This window comes from Peromyscus maniculatus, chromosome 17 (assembly GCF_049852395.1).
Source record: "Peromyscus maniculatus bairdii isolate BWxNUB_F1_BW_parent chromosome 17, HU_Pman_BW_mat_3.1, whole genome shotgun sequence".
In the NCBI taxonomy this organism is placed as follows: domain Eukaryota; kingdom Metazoa; phylum Chordata; class Mammalia; order Rodentia; family Cricetidae; genus Peromyscus; species Peromyscus maniculatus.
In genome coordinates, this window is record NC_134868.1 from 3,565,430 (window position 1) to 3,586,632 (window position 21,203).

A 21,203-nucleotide genomic window follows, 5' to 3' on the forward strand; every position below is an offset into this window, starting at 1 on the left:
GCAGGTCAGACCTCAAGAGGAACTGGTCATTGCCTAGTGGCTCAGCAGCCCACTTACTGCTTCTTGGTAGCGGGTAGGAAGCCCACCATCTCCATGGCCTGCTGGAGTCTTTCAAAGTCATGTTTGAGGTCTTCTCCATCTTCAATATTCAAGTTATGCTGAAAAAAGGGAATAAACAAAACAAAGGCGTGGGCACTCAAGCACTTCCGGCCTGGAGGGCAGTGAGCAGGGCGATCCAGGCTGGAGAGAAAGAAGGCCAGGGCCGGGATGAATGGCAGCTTTTGTGTGTGTGCTCAGGGCTGGGCTGCGGGCCCAGCAGGGCCAGGCTGGCAGCCTCTGACCCCCCTATGGCAGGCAGCCTCGGGGACAGAGGTGGCGCCAGGGCTGCGGCTATTTACCTGGTTGAGGTAGAAATAGTCTTGAGGCTGCTTCAGCCGGAATTCCTGGCGCTCTTCCTCGCTGACACCCAGCAGCAGATAATAAAACACATGGTAATTCCTGTGGGTGACCAGCAAGGGGAGTCAGTGCCTGGCCAGGCCAACAGCACAGGAAAGGGTGGGTGAGACGGCTCAGCTGGTCAAGGCGCCTGCTGCTAAGCCAAGGGACCTGAGTTCAATCCCCGGAACACACGTGGTAGAGAGGGGACTGAATCTCCAGGTGTCCTTTGACCACACATGTACATGTTTACACACACACACACACACACACACACACACACTGAAATAAACAAACAAAGTTCAAAAAAGAGTCTTGGCCCATGCGGTGGTGCACGCCTTTAACCCCAGCACTTAGGAGGCAGAGGCAGGCGAATCTCTGTGAATTTGAGGCCAGTCTGGTCTATAAAGAGAGTTCCAAGACAGCCAAGGCTACATAGAGAGACCCGACTTAAAAAATAACTAAAAATTTTACGTACTGTTAGAAAAAGAGGGACTTCCTCAAGTGAGTGAGAGGCACAGGCGCAGGGACATAGGTCTCACCTGCTTGTTAAACACAGTTATTCTAAGACGCTCTCACCCTGCAGCCCCGCCTCGAACCTGAGATCCTCCTGCCTCAATGTCTATGCTGGCTCACGGATGTGCGGCTGCGCCAGCTCTGAGGTGTTACTGAAACACATTTCAGGCTGACTCTGAACAGCGTGGATATGCAACTCTCAGTGAGGGCAGTAAGGGGCACAGGCTGGAGGCCATGGCAGCAGGCATGTGGAGTGGAGAGCACAGAGCTTAGACTCCAAGCCCGGCTTCCCTCAAGGGGCCCTTGGGCAACACAACACTTGCTTCACCTCTGTGAGAGCCAAAGCTTGAGCAGGACTGTGTTCACAAATCCCACCCCCTGGGGGCTGAAGAGATGGCTGCTCTTACAGAGGACCCGCAGTAGTTCCCAGCATCTACACACTGGCTAACAAGCCCCTGCAACTTCAGTTCCAGGGGTACTGGCACCCTCTTCTGATCTCCCTGGGCTCCAGGCACACAGGCAGTACTCTTACAAACACATAGGCAAAACACCCATATACATAAACAAGCCAAAAAAAACAAAAACAAAAACAAAAACAAAAACAAAAACATGCCCCACCGCTCATCCTTCTCCCGGGATACCAGGCGAGACTTTTCAAGCAGGTATTTCTCCACAACAGCTCTGTTATGAAAGAAAAAAAGGGAGAAATAAGATTACATTTTAGTATTAATATTTCTTCTTAGAGATTTTTTGCTCTGGCTAGAGTTGAAGATGGAACCAAGAACCATACATTTCAAGTAGGTACCACATCACTAAGCCACGCCCCCAGCCCCTCACTGGGGATTCTAGGCGGGGCTCCACCCTGAGCCACGCCCCCAGCCCCTCACTGGGGATTCTAGGCAGGGGCTCCACCCTAAGCCACGCCCCCAGCCCCTCACTGGGGATCCTAGGCAGGGGCTCCACCCCTGACCACGCCCCCAGCCCCTCACTGGGGGATCCTAGGCGGGGCTCCACCCCTGACCACGCCCCCAGCCCCTCACTGGGGGATCCTAGGCAGGGGCTCCACCCCTGAGCCACACCCCCAGGCCCTCACTGGGGATTCTAGGCAGGGCTCCACCCCTGAGCCACGCCCCCAGCCACTCACTGGGGATCCTAGGCGGGGCTCCACCCTGACCACGCCCCCAGCCCCTCACTGGGGATCCTAGGCGGGGCTCCACCCCTGAGCCACGCCCCCAGCCACTCACTGGGGATCCTAGGCGGGGCTCCACCCTGACCACGCCCCCAGCCCCTCACTGGGGATTCTAGGCGGGGCTCCACCCTGACCACGCCCCCAGCCCCTCACTGGGGATTCTAGGCGGGGCTCCACCCCTGACCACGCCCCCAGCCCCTCACTGGAGGCTCTAGGGCCATTATCTCTGTCTAAGCCAAGATCTTCACTTAGATATTATATGGTGGTTCTTTTTTTCTTTCATTTCACTCAGGTTCTCATACAGCCTAGGCTGGCCTCTAACTTGCTGTGTACAGGGGACGCCTATCAACTCCTGACCTCCTCCTTGAATCTCCTGAGTGTTGGGATGACTGAAAGGCCCACACCACCACAGCCTGGGTTACAGAGTGTTGGGCGGAAGCCTGGGCCACTGCACATCCTCTCTACGGAGCTAAGGCCCACTTCCTCTTCTGGTGTTTGAGACAGACCTTACTGTGCAGTTGAGGTTGCCTTGAACTGCAGCTCTCCTCAATCATCCCTTCTGCGAGCTGGGCTAACGTGCACCACACACAGGGTCTCTGCAGTGCTGACGGGGGAACCCAGGGCTTCGTGTTTGCTAGGTAGCCTCTCTACCAGGGGAGCCACACCCCTAACCATATCTCTGCTCTGGCCTAGCATGAGGCACTATGGTGCTGCGTGCTGCAGATGCCCTGAAGATCACCTGTGTTCTGACTTCAAACCAAGAATCAGGAAGTGGCTGACCGATGTGTTCCTGGAGAGAGAGCTGAGCATGGTACAAAGAAACCTGACAGGACCCGGGCAGGTGAAGAGAAGGAAACATGTCCTCGACAACAGAACGCGGCTGGAGGGGCCTCAGGCATTTGCTTGTGCACACTGACTCAGAACTTCAGTATAAGCTCAGAGACGACCTCATGGCTTGACTGCTTACTGACAGGCAGACAACAGACAGCTAATTTTTAAGGTACAACAGGGGCACATGCTGGCCTTGAACTAAGAGTTCCTTCTGCCTCTGCCTCCCGAGTGCTGGGATTAAAGACGTGCGCCACCACTGCCTGACACAGCCTGTGTTCTATATTTAAGTCTCTTCCTATTTCTTTATCGGGTTATCCATCCTACTATCCAGCTATCTAGGCTCATAACACATGAAAGCACAAGGCGTTCCTCGCACTTGCTAGACAAGCACTCTATGGCTGAGCTGCCCCCCATCTATAAGTTGTGTCTGTTCAGTGAGAGCATGCAAGACGATGTGTGTCAAAGGACAACGTCTGGGAATCCTTGTCTCCCACCTTGCTGAGGCAGAGTACCTGTCCTAGACCTCTGTGACAAAAACTCTCTGATCGAAAGCAACCTAGGGAGGAAATCAAGACAAGCCCCACAGACAGTCCCCCGGGCCAGTCCGGTCCAGGCTGTCAATCAAGGCTTTCTCCTCAGATGGACTCTGGGCGTCAGGCGACGACTACAGTTAGCTGAGTCTCTCCTGCGGGTGCGGCTGCGCACTCCAGGCCGTCCGGCTCCCAGCTCCTGGTGATTCTGCAGTCTCTGCACCCCATCTCTCTTGGCAGGAGTGGGGATGACAGCTATGCACCACACCGGCTTCTCACGTGGCTTCCTGGGTATGGAACTCTGGTTGTCAGGCTTGCGTGGCCAGTGCTTTTACCCACTGAAGCCTGCCTCTGGCCGTCACCTCTACTGGAGAGCAGGGGCCTCCGACCTCTGACCCCCACAGGTCCCTGGCTGTATCCACACAATCTGGCTTTCTGGAGTTACTGTTTCCTCCCAGTTCTGCTTGGGTCACCCGTGAGGTGCTGGAGCAACAGGAAACTGCAGCACCCTTGAAGGCCAAGCTCAAATCCCCTTCATCTCCAAACACCAGGGACCACAATGATGTCGGATTTCCCCAGCATTTATTCATTCATTCATTAGTTCATTTATTTATTTATTGGTTTTTTTTTTTTTTTTTTTTTTTTTTTTTGAGAAAAGGGCTTCTCTGTGTAGCTCTGACTGTCCTGGAACTCACTCTGTAGACCAGGCTGGTCTCAAACTCACAGAGATCCTCCTGTCTCTGCCTCCTGAGTGCTGGGATTAAAGGTGTGAGCCACCACTGCCCAGGCCAAGTATTTATTTTAATATTTCATTTTTATTTTGAATACTATATGTTTGAATACTATATGTATGTTTATGCCCTGCCATGTGGGTGCTAAGGACCAATAATCTCAGGCATGCTGCAGGAGCAGCTGGTGCTCTTCACTGCTGAGCCAAGGACTGCAGTATCTGCATGTATGTGATAAGACGTTGTGGGGACAAAGTCCAGTCTACACACACAGGTCTGTGTATCACAGACAGACCCTCGACACACAGCGCACAACCTGAGTCTCGCAGGGTCCCTCGCTGAGCAGTGAGCTCATCCATTTGGCCAGTCTGGCTGGCGGGCTTGCTCCGGGAACCCCTCCTCTCTGCTTCCTGGGTGCCGGGATGACAGGTGGCCGCCACACACGCCCACCCGGCTCTCATGACGGTTCTGGGAATTCCAACTCTAGTGCTCACACCACAGAGTATTTTAGCCCCTTAGCCGTCTCCCCAGGTCCTTTATCCAGTATTTTTAGTTTTGCGTGGGCATATCCCTGGAAGCAGAGGTGTGGCATCTTCCAGCCACAGTGCTTGCTGACCCCGAGAACCTGGAACATCTTGGATTTAAGTTTTGAATTCTGGATGCTTGGGCTATAGGAATGGCAGTACACATTTCCAGGGGACCTGTGGTATTCCAGGCAGTATCTCAGGCAACCCTCCCACACACAGAGAAGGTGCTCTAGGTCCCAATGACAGACAGGAACTGAGGCCCCTACAAGACCCTACGGGAAGGAAAGAGACTGGCCAGCTCCCCCCACATCCCCTGGGGCTGGCAGGGCCCAACCTGTGAGGGTTTGTGGACCTTTCCATCTGAGCCTGCCTTTTAATTTTATTTATTTTCTGTTGTTATGAGACAGGGTTTCACCGTGCGGTCCTGGCTGCCCTGGAACTTACTATGTAGATCAGGCTAGCCTTGAACTCATAGAGCACTGCCCTCTGTAGAACAGTGCCGTTAAGTCTGTAGGCCTGCAGGAGACTCAAGAGTGCAGGGCTAAGACGCTGCCTGGAGAAGGGGCTGGAGAGAGCTCAGCTCTGCTCCTCCGGAGGGACCTGGCTCCATTCCCGGCACCACGAGGCAGCTCACACGGTCTGTGAAGTCCAGTTTCTGGAGATCCAACACCCTCTTCTGGCCTTTGTGGGACACACACACACACACAATCATTTCTCCCCCTCTTCTGCAGGATTCCCTGAATTCCACCTAATGTTTGGCTATGGGTCTGCATCTGTTTCCATCGGTTGCTGGATGAGCCTTTCCGATGACAATTTGGCTAGGTACCAGTCTGGTCACAGGAGATGACTAGAATTCTAGCTGGGGTCATCCTTGGGGATTCCCTTGTGCCAGGTTTTTACCTGACCCTGAAATGTATTCCCTTTCGGCATTGAATTTAATTTTTATGTGTATCAGTGTTTTGCCTCTGTGTGTATGTGGGGGGGGGGGTGCAGTGCCCATGGAGGCTAAAAGAGGCATCAGATCCCCTGGGACTGGAGTTACAGTAAGTTGTGAACCCCATTTGGGTACTGAGAATTTAACTTGGGACCTCTGCAAGAGGGGCTAGTCCCTGATTTGGGGTTTGTTTTTGTTTTTGTTTGTTTGTTTTCAAGGCAGGGATTCTCTGTATAGCCCTGGCTGTCCTCAAACTCAGAGATCCGCCTGCCTCTGCCTCTTGAGTGCTGGGATTAAAGGCGTGGTCACCACACCCAGCCCTAACTTTCGGTTTTAAAGGTCTGAGGCCAGCAAGGAGTTTCTGTGAGAGCAGAGGCTCCCTCCCTCCCTCCCTCCCTCCCTCCCTCCCTCCCTCCCTCCCTCCCTCCCTCCCTCCCTCCCTCCCTCTGAGCTGATCTGCACTCACAGGAAGCTGAAGCCTCAGGAATGGGGAACTTGGGCTCACACCAGCCCTGACCCTTGGTTTTGTGAATAAACAGGGACAGAGACATGACCAGACACAACAGGCAAAGGCAGCCCTGGGTGGTAGCCTATGTGGCATGAGGCTGTGGCAGCCCCTTAGGCCAGGAGGCTAGGCCAGAACGAGGACACTGGCCAACACGGAATTCCTTTCTTAAATCCAAGACTAGCACTTGAACAGGGCAGGGGTGTGGGGTGAGGGTCAGCAGCAGGGCAGTGGTGTGGGGTGAGGGTCAGCAGCAGGGCAGGGGTGTGGGGTGAGGGCTAGCAGCAGGGCAGCTTGCTGAGCACTTCAGAGCCCCCAAGAGAAAAGCTGTCCTAGCCTGAACTTGCTGGGAGCCCGAGGCAGGGAGGGGCAGCTTGGCTAGTGTACGAGGCCAGCCAGCGTACCTGACAGACCTGTGCATGTGACCTAACCAAGTACTTACTTACCTGTTTTCATGTCCTGTTTTAGTGGTTTTTAGTTACTCAAGGTTAGAAAATAAGAAACAGAAAATTCCAAAGTAAATGATTTGTAAGTCTGACGTTCCGTGGCATTTTAACAGCTGGATGAAACCCATGCCACCCTCACTGCCCCTCCAGGGTCCTGACTCCTCCTGTGTATGCTACCCTCCTGTTAGCTACTCAGCAGCCACCCTGGTTACCAGGTCAACTGCCACTGTACTGCGGTGTTGGCTTCCAGCAGCCCAGATTTACCCTAATAAGGAAGGCCCCGAAAGTCCACGAAAGTCATTAGACTCTAACTGGAGAGATTTACTTAGCCCACGATCCAGATGTGAGACTGTGTGGCAGCTGGACCCCAAGCGGGTACGGTGGGGCTGAGGCCAAGCAGAGGCTGTGCAGACACAGGGGTCCAGAGTCGACCCGACCTTCACCAAGGGCCTCTCAACCTGCACCCCAGCAGGGCCTGCCCGTGTTGGAGGGAAGGACGCCAGAGGCTCAGACTCCCCCTTCCATACCCAATGTGAACTATCAGTGGACAACTGTCCACAGCCTTGACAGCCAGATTCTGGTCCGTGGCAAACCTCTGTGTGGCAGAGCTTCACGGTGCATCTGCTGCCATGCGGCACACGCCTGTAAGTGACCCGGCTGCAGCCCCGCCGCAGCGCCACCTCCCCGTGCCTCACAGCCGTAAACCTACCTGCCCGTGAGCTGCTGCTCAGCCCTCCCCGTACCCACTGCCCACAGTCTGTCTGTTTACGCACCCACTGGCCCACTCACGTATCCCAGCTGTCATTTGCCTGTACACAAAATACATGCATAAACCCAGCCACCCACACATCTATGCCTTGACCCATAAATCTCTCCCCCCCACCTCTGCCCAGCCACTGCGTGCCCTTTGGTACTTCCCTGGACCATTTCATCATGCTGCTGCTCAGCACTGTCTGTTTCTGGATAAGGGCCTTACATCTGGCTGGTGCTGGGGTGCCTGTGATACCCCGACACCTTATGAAGGCCAGCAAGCAGGCTCTCCAGCCTGGCTGGTTCTGACTCAAGGGCCAGAGAAGATCCTCACTGCACAGACCTGAAACCCTCAACGGCACATTTGCAGATGGGGTGCACTCCAGGGGCAGAGCACTGGCTAAGCTCACAGGGGGCCCTGGTTTCCGGCCTCAGCTTGAGGAGCACACAGACAGAGCAACTCACCCCCGCACGATGCCGCTCTCCAGGTAGTTGACTTGGATGAACTTCCCGAAGCGGCTGGAGTTGTTGTTGTGGGCTGTCTTGGCGTTCCCGAAAGCCTGCGGGGAGCAAAGGCAGCACTTGAGACCCCGGCCTGGCATCTCCAGAGCCTCCACCCTGGCCCCAGAACCCCTGTGTATACAGCATTCTTGTCCCCAGAGCCAGCCTTGAGCACTCACTCGGAGGCTCAGGTAAGAAGAAGGCACAGGGCAGGAGAGGTGGCTCAGTGGTTAGGACGCTTGCTGTCAAGTCTGACAACATGAATTTGATCCTTGGGACGCGTATGGTGGAAGGAGAGAACCAAACCTTGCAAACTGTCCTCTGACCTCCATACATGCACATGTGTGCACACACATACATAAATGTAATCACAAACATTTTTTTTAAATTTAAGGGCTTATTACTATTGTGTGTACGTGGGGGTTGGGTATTTTCCTTGTACTGTGCACCTTGTGTGTGCCTGGTGCCTATGGAAGCCAGGAGAGGGCATTAGATCCCCTGAAACTTGAGTTACAGAAGGTTGAGTCGCCATGTGGGTGCTAGGAATTGAACCCAGGTCCTCTGCAAAAGCAGCCAGTGCTCTTTTTTTTTTTTTTTTTTTTTTTTTTTGGTTTTTCGAGACAGGGTTTCTCTGTGTAGCTTTGCGCCTTTCCTGGAGCTCACTTGGTAGCCCAGGCTGGCCTCGAACTCACAGAGATTCGCCTGCCTCTGCCTCCTGAGTGCTGGGATTAAAGGCGTGCGCCACCAACGCCCGGCAGCAGCCAGTGCTCTTAACTGCCGAGCCATCTCTCCGGCTCAACAACAACAACAACAAAAATGTAAAAAGCAAGTCTCAGGTGTGTGGCTGAAGCGTGTCCCCGTGTGCTCAGGCTGCCTAATGCTGAAGCACACTGGGGTTACAGGAGAGTGGAGCCACGCCCAGCTTTCCACACGGGTGCGGGGATTCAATCTCAGGTCTCCACACTTGCACATCAAGTGCTTTTACCCCGAGCCATCTCTTCAGAGCCTGCTAAGTTTATGTTTTGAGACAGGCTCTCACTAGACAGGCCTAGAGCTACCAACCATCCTCCTGCCTCAGCCTCCCAAGTGATAGGTAGATTGATACACCTGCACCCCTGTGCCCAGCTTGTAAGTATTCTTCTTTAAAAATTATGCAATCTTAGCCGGGCATGGTGACGCATGCATTTAACCCCAGCACTCGGTTGGCAGAGGCAGGTGGATCTCTGAGTTTGAAGCTAGCATGGTCTACAGAAGGGTTCTGGGACGGTTAGGGCTATGCAGAAAAACCAATCAACCAACCAACCAACAAATAAATAAATAAAGCCATCTATAGCACTCCATTACAGTGACAGAGGACTAAGACAACCAGCAACAGGTGACCTCTGTGTGATAGCCCAAAGGGAAATTCCACAAAAAAGTCTGGGATGGTAGAGGTCCAGGTGTTGTTCTGTGATGATGGAGGACCAGGTGTTGTTCTGTGATGGAGGAGGACCAGGTGTTGTTCTGTGATGGAGGACCAGGTGTTGTTCTGTGATGGAGGACCAGGTGTTGTTCTGTGATGGAGGACCAGGTGTTGTTCTGTGATGATGGAGGACCAGGTGTTGTTCTGTGATGATGATGGAGGACCAGGTGTTGTTCTGTGATAATGGAGGACCAGGTGTTGTTCTGTGATAGAGGACCAGGTGTTGTTCTGTGATGATGGAGGACCAGGTGTTGTTCTGTGATGGAGGACCAGGTGTTGTTCTGTGATGGAGGAGGACCAGGTGTTGTTCTGTGATGGAGGGCCAGGTGTTGTTCTGTGATGGAGGACCAGGTGTTGTTCTGTGATGATGGAGGACCAGGTGTTGTTCTGTGATGATGGAGGACCAGGTGTTGTTCTGTGATGATGATGGAGGACCAGGTGTTGTTCTGTGATGGAGGACCAGGTGTTGTTCTGTGATGATGATGGACCAGGTGTTGTTCTGTGATGATGATGGACCAGGTGTTGTTCTGTGATGATGGAGGACCAGGTGTTGTTCTGTGATGATGGAGGACCAGGTGTTGTTCTGTGATGATGATGGACCAGGTGTTGTTCTGTGATGATGGAGGACCAGGTGTTGTTCTGTGATGATGGAGGAGGACCAGGTGTTGTTCTGTGATGATGGAGGAGGACCAGGTGTTGTTCTGTGATGATGGAGGAGGACCAGGTGTTGTTCTGTGATGATGGAGGACCAGGTGTTGTTCTGTGATGATGGAGGACCAGGTGTTGTTCTGTGATGGAGGAGGACCAGGTGTTGTTCTGTGATGGAGGACCAGGTGTTGTTCTGTGATGATGATGGAGGACCAGGTGTTGTTCTGTGATGGAGGACCAGGTGTTGTTCTGTGATGATGGAGGACCAGGTGTTGTTCTGTGATGATGGAGGACCAGGTGTTGTTCTGTGATGATGATGGACCAGGTGTTGTTCTGTGATGATGGAGGACCAGGTGTTGTTCTGTGATGATGGAGGACCAGGTGTTGTTCTGTGATGGAGGAGGACCAGGTGTTGTTCTGTGATGGAGGACCAGGTGTTGTTCTGTGATGATGATGGAGGACCAGGTGTTGTTCTGTGATGGAGGACCAGGTGTTGTTCTGTGATGATGGAGGACCAGGTGTTGTTCTGTGATGATGGAGGACCAGGTGTTGTTCTGTGATGATGGAGGACCAGGTGTTGTTCTGTGATGATGATGGACCAGGTGTTGTTCTGTGATGGAGGACCAGGTGTTGTTCTGTGATGATGGAGGACCAGGTGTTGTTCTGTGATGGAGGACCAGGTGTTGTTCTGTGATGGAGGACCAGGTGTTGTTCTGTGATGATGATGGAGGACCAGGTGTTGTTCTGTGATGGAGGACCAGGTGTTGTTCTGTGATGATGGAGGACCAGGTGTTGTTCTGTGATGGAGGACCAGGTGTTGTTCTGTGATGGAGGACCAGGTGTTGTTCTGTGATGATGATGGAGGACCAGGTGTTGTTCTGTGATGATGGAGGAGGACCAGGTGTTGTTCTGTGATGATGGAGGAGGACCAGGTGTTGTTCTGTGATGATGGAGGAGGACCAGGTGTTGTTCTGTGATGATGGAGGACCAGGTGTTGTTCTGTGATGATGGAGGACCAGGTATTGTTCTGTGATGATGGAGGACCAGGTGTTGTTCTGTGATGATGATGGAGGACCAGGTGTTGTTCTGTGATGGAGGACCAGGTGTTGTTCTGTGATGATGGAGGACCAGGTGTTGTTCTGTGATGGAGGACCAGGTGTTGTTCTGTGATGATGGAGGACCAGGTGTTGTTCTGTGATGATGGAGGACCAGGTGTTGTTCTGTGATGATGATGGACCAGGTGTTGTTCTGTGATGATGGAGGACCAGGTGTTGTTCTGTGATGGAGGAGGACCAGGTGTTGTTCTGTGATGATGGAGGAGGACCAGGTGTTGTTCTGTGATGGAGGACCAGGTGTTGTTCTGTGATGGAGGACCAGGTGTTGTTCTGTGATGATGGAGGACCAGGTGTTGTTCTGTGATGATGATGGAGGACCAGGTGTTGTTCTGTGATGATGGAGGAGGACCAGGTGTTGTTCTGTGATGATGGAGGACCAGGTGTTGTTCTGTGATGATGATGGACCAGGTGTTGTTCTGTGATGATGGAGGACCAGGTGTTGTTCTATGATGATGGAGGAGGACCAGGTGTTGTTCTGTGATGATGGAGGAGGACCAGGTGTTGTTCTGTGATGATGGAGGAGGACCAGGTGTTGTTCTGTGATGATGGAGGACCAGGTGTTGTTCTGTGATGATGGAGGACCAGGTGTTGTTCTGTGATGATGATGGACCAGGTGTTGTTCTGTGATGGAGGACCAGGTATTGTTCTGTGATGATGGAGGACCAGGTGTTGTTCTGTGATGATGATGGAGGACCAGGTGTTGTTCTGTGATGGAGGACCAGGTGTTGTTCTGTGATGGAGGACCAGGTGTTGTTCTGTGATGATGGAGGACCAGGTGTTGTTCTGTGATGATGATGGAGGACCAGGTGTTGTTCTGTGATGATGGAGGACCAGGTGTTGTTCTGTGATAGAGGACCAGGTGTTGTTCTGTGATGATGGAGGACCAGGTGTTCTGTGATGATGGAGGACCAGGTGTTGTTCTGTGATGATGGAGGACCAGGTGTTGTTCTAGAGCTGTTTCACTTCAACAGAACAGCTGAGCTGGTCCTGGTGGCTATGTGCAGGCCCACAAAGGGTCAAGCTCCTCAGGCCCACAGGAAGAGAAAACAACCAGAAATTGCCGAGCATGTAGTAAAACCCTAGTCAGGGCCCAGGCCTTAGTGACCCACACCTTTAATCCCAGCACTCAGGAGCAAGACACAGGGAGATTTTCATAAGTTCACTACTAGCCTGGTCTACATAGAGAGCTCCAGACCAGCCAGGTCTACACAGCGAGACCGTCTCAAAACAATAAGCCCTGGGCCAAGCAAGAAAGCAGTGAGGACCCATGCTGGGAAGGGCCCTTCAGGGGCTGGGTGGCAGCTGGGGGCCTTGAGGCCATACATAGATTAATAGAAATGGGTTCGTTTGCCTGGTGGTCATGGCGCACGCCTTTAATCCCAGCACTTGAGAGGCAGAGGCAGGTGGATCTTTTTTTTTTTTTTTTAATATATATATATATATATATTTTATTTTACAATACTATTCTACATATCAGCCATGGGTTCCCCTATTCTCCCCCCTCCCACCCCCTCCCCTTACCCCCAGCCCACCCTCCATTCCCACCTCTTCCAGGACAAGTCCTCCCCCGAGGACTGCGATCAACCTGGTAGACTCAGTCCAGGCAGGTCCAGTCCCTTCCTCCCAGACTGAGCCAAGTGTCCCTGCATAAGTTCCAGGTTTCAAACAGCCAACTCATGCAATGAGCACAGGACTTGGTCCCACTGCCTAGTTGCCTCCCAAACTGATCAAGCCAATCAACTGTCTCACCTATTCAGAGGGCCTGATCCAGCTGGGGGCCCCTCAGCCTTTGGTTCATAGTTCATGTGTTTCCATTCATTTGGCTATTTTTTTTTCAATAATTGAGTAAAACTGAAATTTATTATATGCCACAGTCATCCTAGGGACTTCCATGCTATATATATAGCCTCTATGGTTCTATGGGTTGTGGTCTGATTGTTCTTTATTTTATATCTAGAATGCAGGTGGATCTTTTTAAGTTTGAGGCCAGCCTGGTCTACAGAGCGACATCCAGGAAAGGCGCAAAGATACACAGAGAAACCATCTTGAAAAACCAAAAAAAAAAAAAAAAAAAAAAAACCAGAAATGGGTTAATTTAAGTATAAGAGTTAGCTAGTAACAAGCCTGAGCTATTGGCTTTATATATAATTTATAAATTAGACAATAATAAAATATAAATAAATTATATTATTATAAATTAAATAATAATTTTAAAAAAGCATTTAAATTCATATTCAGCCACTGAGTCAGTTATTTGGGATCGGGCAGTCCGACTGGGACAGGAAACGTCCGATTACACAGCTGGACTTGGGTGGACCCATTTCTTTGGTCTGTCGTCTGTGTCCTATATGTGGTGAGTAGATTTTTGTTCACACCTTCCCAAGAAGTCACATAAGTGTGAATCTCTGTCACTGACATGCACATACTAAGCTGCCACTAACACCCAGGACCTAAAAAATGCCACTGGGAGTCATCAAACTGCCCCATTACAGAGTGCAGACATCCGGACGGCCCAGGGGCCCTGCAGGTCCCACCATCCCTAACAATACAGGGGGAGGCTGGAACACAGCACTATTCTGGCCTGGAGCCTGGACAACAGTCTACCCTAGGAGATACTTAGTGTCTAGGAAGAAGGGAGGGTGTGCCTACAGAGGAGGCGCAAGCCGGCCGCAGTTTGTCCCTTCTGTTTTTGGAGACAGGTTCTCTGTGTAAGCCTGGCTGTCCTGGAACTCACCTCAAACTCAGAGATCGGCCTGCCTCTGTCTCGCAAGTGCTGGGATTAAAGGTGTGCCCACCACTGCCCAATTCTTTTTTTTTTTTCTATTGAGATTACATTGTAATTCATTTATTTAGTTATTTGTTACTGTGTGCCTGTGTCCTGGAACCAATCATTCAGAAACAGGAAGGGGTAGGGCTAGATAGGGAAAAACTGCCTTGATGGCAGTCCTGGGGATATCTGCCCCAAAGTTCAGCCCTGAAACTGTGGTTTCGTTCAGTGGAGTCCCAGGGACTCACGGTGCCAAGGTGTGAGTTCACGTGGAGCGTGAGGGACATGAGCTTCAGCCTGGGGGCTGGGCATCGCACACCGGTGGGGAGCAGTCTCTTCCTCCCATTCTGTGACATCACTCCCTGTCAGCCTCTGCCTCTGGTCCATCAGAAAACAGAGGCAGGAGGATTGCCATGAATTCTAGGCAAGCCTGAGCTACAAAGAGAGCCTTAATAAAATTTAAAAAAAAAAAAAAAAAGCCCACATGAAAAGGTGCATGGAATCTTGTCCCCTGTGGGGCTGGGGTGACTGCGGTTGGGACAGCCTGTTTCTCAGAGAAGTCGATATGACACCTCAGCCTAGGGCTGCTTGCTACAGATGAGTTCCCAAAATTGCTTCCACGCCCCTAAGAGGCACAAGGCTCACTTTTAAAGCGTTACAGACAACTTCCCATGCAGACCTCTAAACATGACAGTCAGGCCCAGATCTGGGGACAGCCAGCCAGCAGTGCCACAGGGTGCAGGGAGGTTGCTTTCTGTTCTATGGTCACAGATGACCCTGCAGGCCAGGGTTCTGTCTGTGCCTGGTGACCTCACGTGTCTGGTATGTGACTGAGCACACTGCGACTTTTCAAAGCCCTGCTAAAAATATCCGGTCGATGCTATGATACATAGAGGAGGAAATGCCAGCTACAGGCATGCCGTGTGGCTCGGAGCACAGGGCTGGCCCAGGGGCTGAAGCGGACGGCACTGGGCTATGGGTGGCCTGGAGGGACGAGCCAACCCGGTGGTGGACAGGCCCTGCTAACGCTACTGAACCTACAGGCCCAAACAAGGTGCCAGGGAAGGGGCTCAGCTTTCACAGAAACGTGGTCTTCCTCCTTTCTAACATAAAGACATGCTGCTGATATTAGTTCATGCACCGATAGAAATAGATCCTGATTAGATCTACTGATTCCACTTCAGGTCCAGGTCCAGAGAGAATCACAACAGCCAAGCAACTAGAAGGGCCGGCAGACATGGTGTGAGCGCGCCCAGTGGGGGCTGGGGAAAGCAAGCACCAAAGCAACAGATCCACAAGGCTGGCGGACACAGGACTACTGCCCAGAGGCTAGCAGGGCCCTGGGGCAGAAACAAGAGCGACCTGCCTCTCCCCCACCCCTCTCCCTCTCCCGCACGCACGCACACTCAATAGCACCCGCTTTACTAAGAGTCAAAGTCTCACTGTGTAGCCCACACTGGGTTGAAGTCTGTGATTTGCTGGCTCAGCTAGGATTACAGTTATGAGCCACCAGTCTCTGATTTAAACAACAACAACAACTACAGCAAAATTTTAGATTTATTTTATGTGTTTGTCTGTTTGCCTGAATGTCTGTGCAGCACATGTGTGCTTAGCACCTGTGGAGGTCAAACCAGTGGTTGCTGGGAATCAACCTGGATCCTCTCCACGGGCAGCTAGTGCTCTGAGTGCCCAGCCATCTCTCCGGCTCATCCTTGCCCCTTTACTTTTTGGGTCTCACTATGTAGTCCAAGCTGGCTGGAACTCGAGATCTACCTGTCTCTTCCTCCCAAGCACTGGGACTCAGTGTGTACCATACTCATTCAGACCCAGATTTTTAAAAGCACATTTTCTAGTGAGTTCAAGGCCAGCCTGTGCCACATGAGACACTGTCTCAAAAAAAAAAAAAAAAAAAAAAAAAAAACCCAAAGCACACACTCTGACCCCTGCCTCGCCCCGTCCCAACACTCTCCCCTCCATGCTGGTTCCCCGGCCTTTGGCGCTCTCCAGTCCTTCCTCTTAGGCCGTGACTGGTGGTGCCCACCAGGTGCAGGGGGCAGCTCTTCCACCAGACACCGGAAGCTGAGTGGTGCGTTTCCATGGTTTCCATGGCGGGTGGTACTACCTGCCTGGCATATTCTGGCACTTGGGAGGCTGAGGCAGGAGGACTGTGAGTTTCAGGCTAGCCTGAGCTATGTTGCCAAGACCCTGTTTCACCGACCAAACCTACAACAAAAAGGGGACCCAGGCCAGGCTGAAGGCACACCTGCAGGCAAGAGGCACTCCACTCTGACTCCAGATCCTTGAAGCCCAGAGGAGGCGCTCATGTGACGCCTTCTGCCTGGAAGGAGCAGTGAGCCTGGGGTGGCTTCCACTGAGAAGGGGCCATGCTGGGGACAGGTGAAGCAGTACCACCAGAAAACCTCGCGGTCCCCCGACTAGCAGCTATGTTTTCTGCTTAGAAGGTTCCAGTGTCTCCCCTCGCTGTCTTTTGTGTTGTGGGTGAACTGGCCACAGGCCACAGGCCACAGTTCCTAGGCGTTCTGTACAGCTGCATTTGGGTGATTTGTGCAGCAAGTGGGAGGGGCTTAGACCTCTTTTTTGTCCTTTGTCTTTGAGACAGGGTCTCATGTAGTCCAGGCTGGCCTTAAGTGCTGAGTGGGCATGGATGACCTTGAACCTCCTAGCATCCTCAGTGCTACAATGACAGGTGAGGGCCACCTAGAATTAGATGGTGCTGGGGCGGAACCCAGGACTCTGCAGCCCAGGCAAGTATTCTGCGGCCTTTTTGGGATGGGTCCTTCTCTCTATACTGTCCAACCTGACGCTGAACTCCTAGGTTCAGAAGATGCCTTGCCTCAGCCTTAGTGTTGGGGTCACAGGGGAGCACTGTCAGACCTGGGTCCCCCCTCGGCCTGAGTGTTGGGGTCACAGGGGAGCACTGTCAGACCTGGGTCCCCCCTCGACCTGAGTGTTGGGGTCACAGGGGAGCACTGTCAGACCTGGGTCCCCCCCTCAGCCTGAGTGTTGGGGTCACAGGGGAGCACTGTCAGACCTGGGTCCCCCTTGCTTTTGAGAGCTGCTATGAAGGGCAGAGGTCAGGTCACAGCAGTGACAGGGAGGACCCAGCCACTGAAGGGCAGCCAAGGCGGTGGGGGTGAACTGCAGACGCAGGGACAGGAAGTGCAGCGTCCCCCCAACCTCTCAGCTCCTTGCTCAGCGGAGGAGGAAGTGGAGGCTCTCCAGGGCCTGCCTCACACCCCATTTCCACTCCAGGGGCCCTGCTGGTCTCTTCCGGCCTTGAGGCTCAGCCCAGGCTCTGGAGGCTGCTGGCCCCATTGTCATGTGACCACCACAGCCTCAGGGATGTGGTCAGGCCGGGTTACTGTGGGGCACAAAGCCCCCCACCCTCAGTGCCCCGACCACAGGAGGCACCGAGTGTCAGCCCCAGATGAAGTGGGAAAAGAAACGCAGCAAGGACTCTGAGGCCAGGATGAGTCCCTCCACCATGGACCAATTCCCACCCAAGAACAGAACAGCAGCAAGATCTCAAGCATGGCTGGGGAGACGGCTCAGAGGGGAAGTGTCTGCCACCCGGATGTGAGGAGCTGAGTTTGAATCCCCAGAACTACCTTAAAACTGGATACACAGTGTGACCGTCCGGAGGTGGAGAACGGGGAATCTGCAGGCGTAGAAAACAGAGACCCTGTCGTCCCAAACAAGAAGGACCATACCTACACACACACACACACACACACACCCCTACACACACACACACACACACACACACACACACACACACACACACACACACACACACACACACACACGGGAGGTCACCATGTAGCCCAGGCTAGCCCACAGCCCCTACCTCTCCCCTTTTGCCTCACACAGCGGCAGGAGCGGCAGGAGCAGCAGGTCTGTAATAGCCTGCTGAGTCACTGAACAAATCCTGAGACTTTGTCCATGTCAAAAGGGACATTTGGGTTCTCCTCAGCCAAGTGGCCGGAGACTGCAGGGAAGGGAGCCGATCGCAGCCTGGCTCGGGCTCTGCAGGCCTGTCTAATGTCCCCTGCAGAGGCCACAGCTTCTCGTGCTGTGTCTCTGTCCCTGAGGAATCAGGACGCTGACTCAGGTGTTCTCACCTTACGCACAGCAACGTCTCCAGCCCACCCTGGTGTTCTCTTCTCTTCTCTTCTCTTCTCGTTTTTAATGACTGCACAGACGGGACAGGCCCAGGGGTCATTCCTCAGGCTGTGTCCACCTTGTTTTTTGGGACAGGTTTTCTCGCTGTCCTGGAGCTACCGAGTCACTAGGCTGGCCAGGAACCCCAGGGACTGGCCTGCCTCCGCATCCCTGGGCTGGAACCCAGATCCTGACGAGGGTGCCGGGGATGGACCCAGGCCCTCACGCCTGCTGCCAACTATTTTACCAACTGGGCTACATACCAACCCCATAATCACAATGTGCCTGCCCGCTGTCTCCACGGTGTCCTTACAGCTGGCGCCTCTCCTGTTCCCAACCCAGGGCCGTACGATTGGCTCTCCTCCCTGTGACAAAAAGCCCTACAACTTTTTATGTGGGTGTCTGAGATGGGAACAGGTCTTCAGTCACTTACCCGCTGAGCCACCTCCTGCCACAACTCCCAATGAGTCAACCACATCAGTGGCCCCGTTACCTTGGAGAGCTGGGCTATAGAGCGGGGTCTCAGGGCTCACCTGGCATATGAAGGCCCTGGGTTCTAGCCTACAACCGTATAAACCTGCAGTGGGACACACCTGTCATCTCAGCACCTGGAGGATGACGGCAATTTTAGTCATCCTCAGTTACTATATTAGACGCCAGCCTTGGCTACACCAGACCATCACTCAAAAACAAGCAAAATTATAAAACAAAGAAAACCTGGAGTTTCTCAAAACAAACCACTCAAGAGTCTAGTCATTGACAGTCTAAACACTGTAGCCCAGGCTTGCCCCCAAACTCCTGAGCTCAAGGGCTCGAACGATCCAACCTCAGCTTCCTCAGGCACTGTGATAACAGGGGCAAACCACTACAAGCAGCTTCATCTAGGAGTTAAAGCGTTTGTAGAGTCGGATGCCATGGGATCATGGATTTACAGCCACATTTGTTTAATGTGACACCATTAAACAAAACGGAAGCACGGCACTTGTCCTGATGAGTCTCACATCAATACGACACGGGTGAGTCATCTGGGAAGAGGGAACCTGGACTGAGAAATGCCTGCATCAGACTGGCCTAAGGGCAAGCCTGTGGGGTGTTTCCTTGACCGATGATTGAAGTGGGAGAGCCAGATCACTTGCGCAGCACCATCCTGGGCTGGTGGTCCTGGATTCTATAATAAAGTAGACTGAGCAAACCACGAAGAGCAAGCCAGTGAGCAGCACCCTCCATGGCCTCTGCATCAGCTCCTGCTCCAGGTTTCTGCCTGACTTCCTTTGATGATGGACTGTGATGTGGAAGTGGAAGTGAAATAAACCCTTTCCTCCTGAAGTTGCGCTGGTCATGGTGTTTTACTACAGCAGCAGAACCACGGAGACAGCAGCGCACACCTTTAGCCCCAGCACCTGGGGGGCAGAGGCAGACAGATCTGAGTCTAAGGCCAGCCTGGTCCACAGAGTAAGTTCTAAGTCGTCCAGGGCTACACAGTGAGATTGTCTCCAAAGCAACAATAAATATTTTATAAGTGTTTTTTCCTTTTCTGTCTTCTAAAAAGTTATGCTGCTGTGACCTATTTGAATATCTCCATAGGATGTGTGGTGGTAATTTAAATTCTCAATTTACTTATCTGGGTGAGGGAGGGCGCATTGAACTTACAGGTCAGCGGACAAGTCGCTGGAGTCATTTCTTTCTCTCTCTCTCTCTCTCTCTCTCTCTCTCTCTCTCTCTCTCTCTCTCTCTCTTTCTTTCTTTCTTTCCATTATGTGGGTCCCAGGGATTGAACTTGGGTCCTCAAGCTTGGCAGCAATCACCTTTACCCAATGAGCCATCTTGCTGGGTCAAGGTGAATGAGGTGCTGAGTGAGGGTAGAAGCCCGGCCCGAGCACCAAGCCTCCAGAGTATTTTCATTTGCTGAGGCAGGGATGGCAGGCAGGCACCACTCTTCGGAATGACATCTGTTATCTCAGGGTGCTGCCAATACTGGCCATCAACTGCAGTGCGCCAGCTCAGTCACCTGCCCACCCAGGGCCTTGCTCCCAACCAACACCACCAAGAAGTGCTGGCTGTACCCCAGAAATCGGGGAAACTGAGGGCAGCAGAGAGAGGCAGTTCAATGAGTCAACTTCAAGGCATGTGGGTACAGGATCCCTGGGAACCTGACTGGGAAACTCCTGAAGCCACTGGAGCCTGGGGACAATGTAACCTGCATGCGGGTGGTGTCACAAGGGCCAGAACTGGGCAGCTTTTAGAGGCTTCAGAAACAGCTAGCACAGAGATGGAGGGCAGGGCCAAAGGTCCCTGAACAGAGCACTGCACCAAGATGGAGGTAGTGAGGGATGCTGTGTATGGAGCTCACCCCTGGGATTCCCTGTGAATGGGAAGGTGGGGAGGGATGCTGTGTATGGAGCTCACCCCTGGGATTCCCTGTGAATGGGAAGGTGGGGAGGGATGCTGTGTATGAGGGCTCACCCCCTGGGATTTCCTGTGAATGGGAAGGTAGTGAGGGATGCTGTGTATGGAGCTCACCCCTGGGATTCCCTGTGAATGGGAAGGTGGGGAGGGATGCTGTGTATGAGGGCTCACCCCCTGGGATTCCCTGTGAACACAGAGGCAGCTGGAGCCTCCTGGTTTCTTTAGAGACAGGCTCTCACTAGGAAGCCCCACCAGCCTGGAATCTGCTACATGGATCGCCCTTCCCTGCAAATGCTGAGCAGATAACCAAGTGCTTAGCTGTCATCACTAGAGTGGACCTTGGAACCCCAGAACTAACGCACCAGCCTCCTAACTGAAATGTGCTTGCTGCCTTTGACCAACAACTTGTTCCCCACCCTCCACAAATTTAAGTAGCGCGCTCTCTGTCTCTCTTTCTCTCTCTTTCTCTCTCTCTCGCTCTCTTCAGTTTTTCAAGACAGGGTTTCTCTGTATAACAGCTTTAGTTGTCCTGGAACTTGTTCTGTAGACAAGGCTGGCCTAGAACTCACAGAGATTCGTTTGCCTCTACCTCCCTAGTGCTGGAATTAAAGGCGTGTGGCACCATGCCCAGCTTGATTCCTCGTGTTTTTAAATGATCTCACATAGCCCAGGCTAGCCTCAAACCTGGCCATGTAGCTGAAGCTGACTTTGACCTTATGATCCTCCTGCAT

At 52.7% G+C, this 21,203-nt stretch overlaps 1 protein-coding gene across 40 annotated transcripts in view; it reads right to left on the reverse strand.

The window, feature by feature from the left end:
- Myo9b (myosin IXB) overlaps positions 1–21,203 on the reverse strand; it is a 93,902-nt gene that overhangs the window by 40,123 nt on the left and 32,576 nt on the right. For all 40 annotated transcript variants that reach the window (XM_076553203.1, XM_076553219.1, XM_076553202.1 and 37 more), the window contains exons 3-6: positions 7,857–7,951; positions 1,570–1,632; positions 399–498; positions 58–158 (exon numbers count right to left, since the gene is read on the reverse strand). In XM_076553203.1, coding sequence (XP_076409318.1) covers positions 58–158; positions 399–498; positions 1,570–1,632; positions 7,857–7,951 — 359 coding nt within the window. The remainder of the gene's footprint in view (positions 1–57; positions 159–398; positions 499–1,569; positions 1,633–7,856; positions 7,952–21,203) is intronic.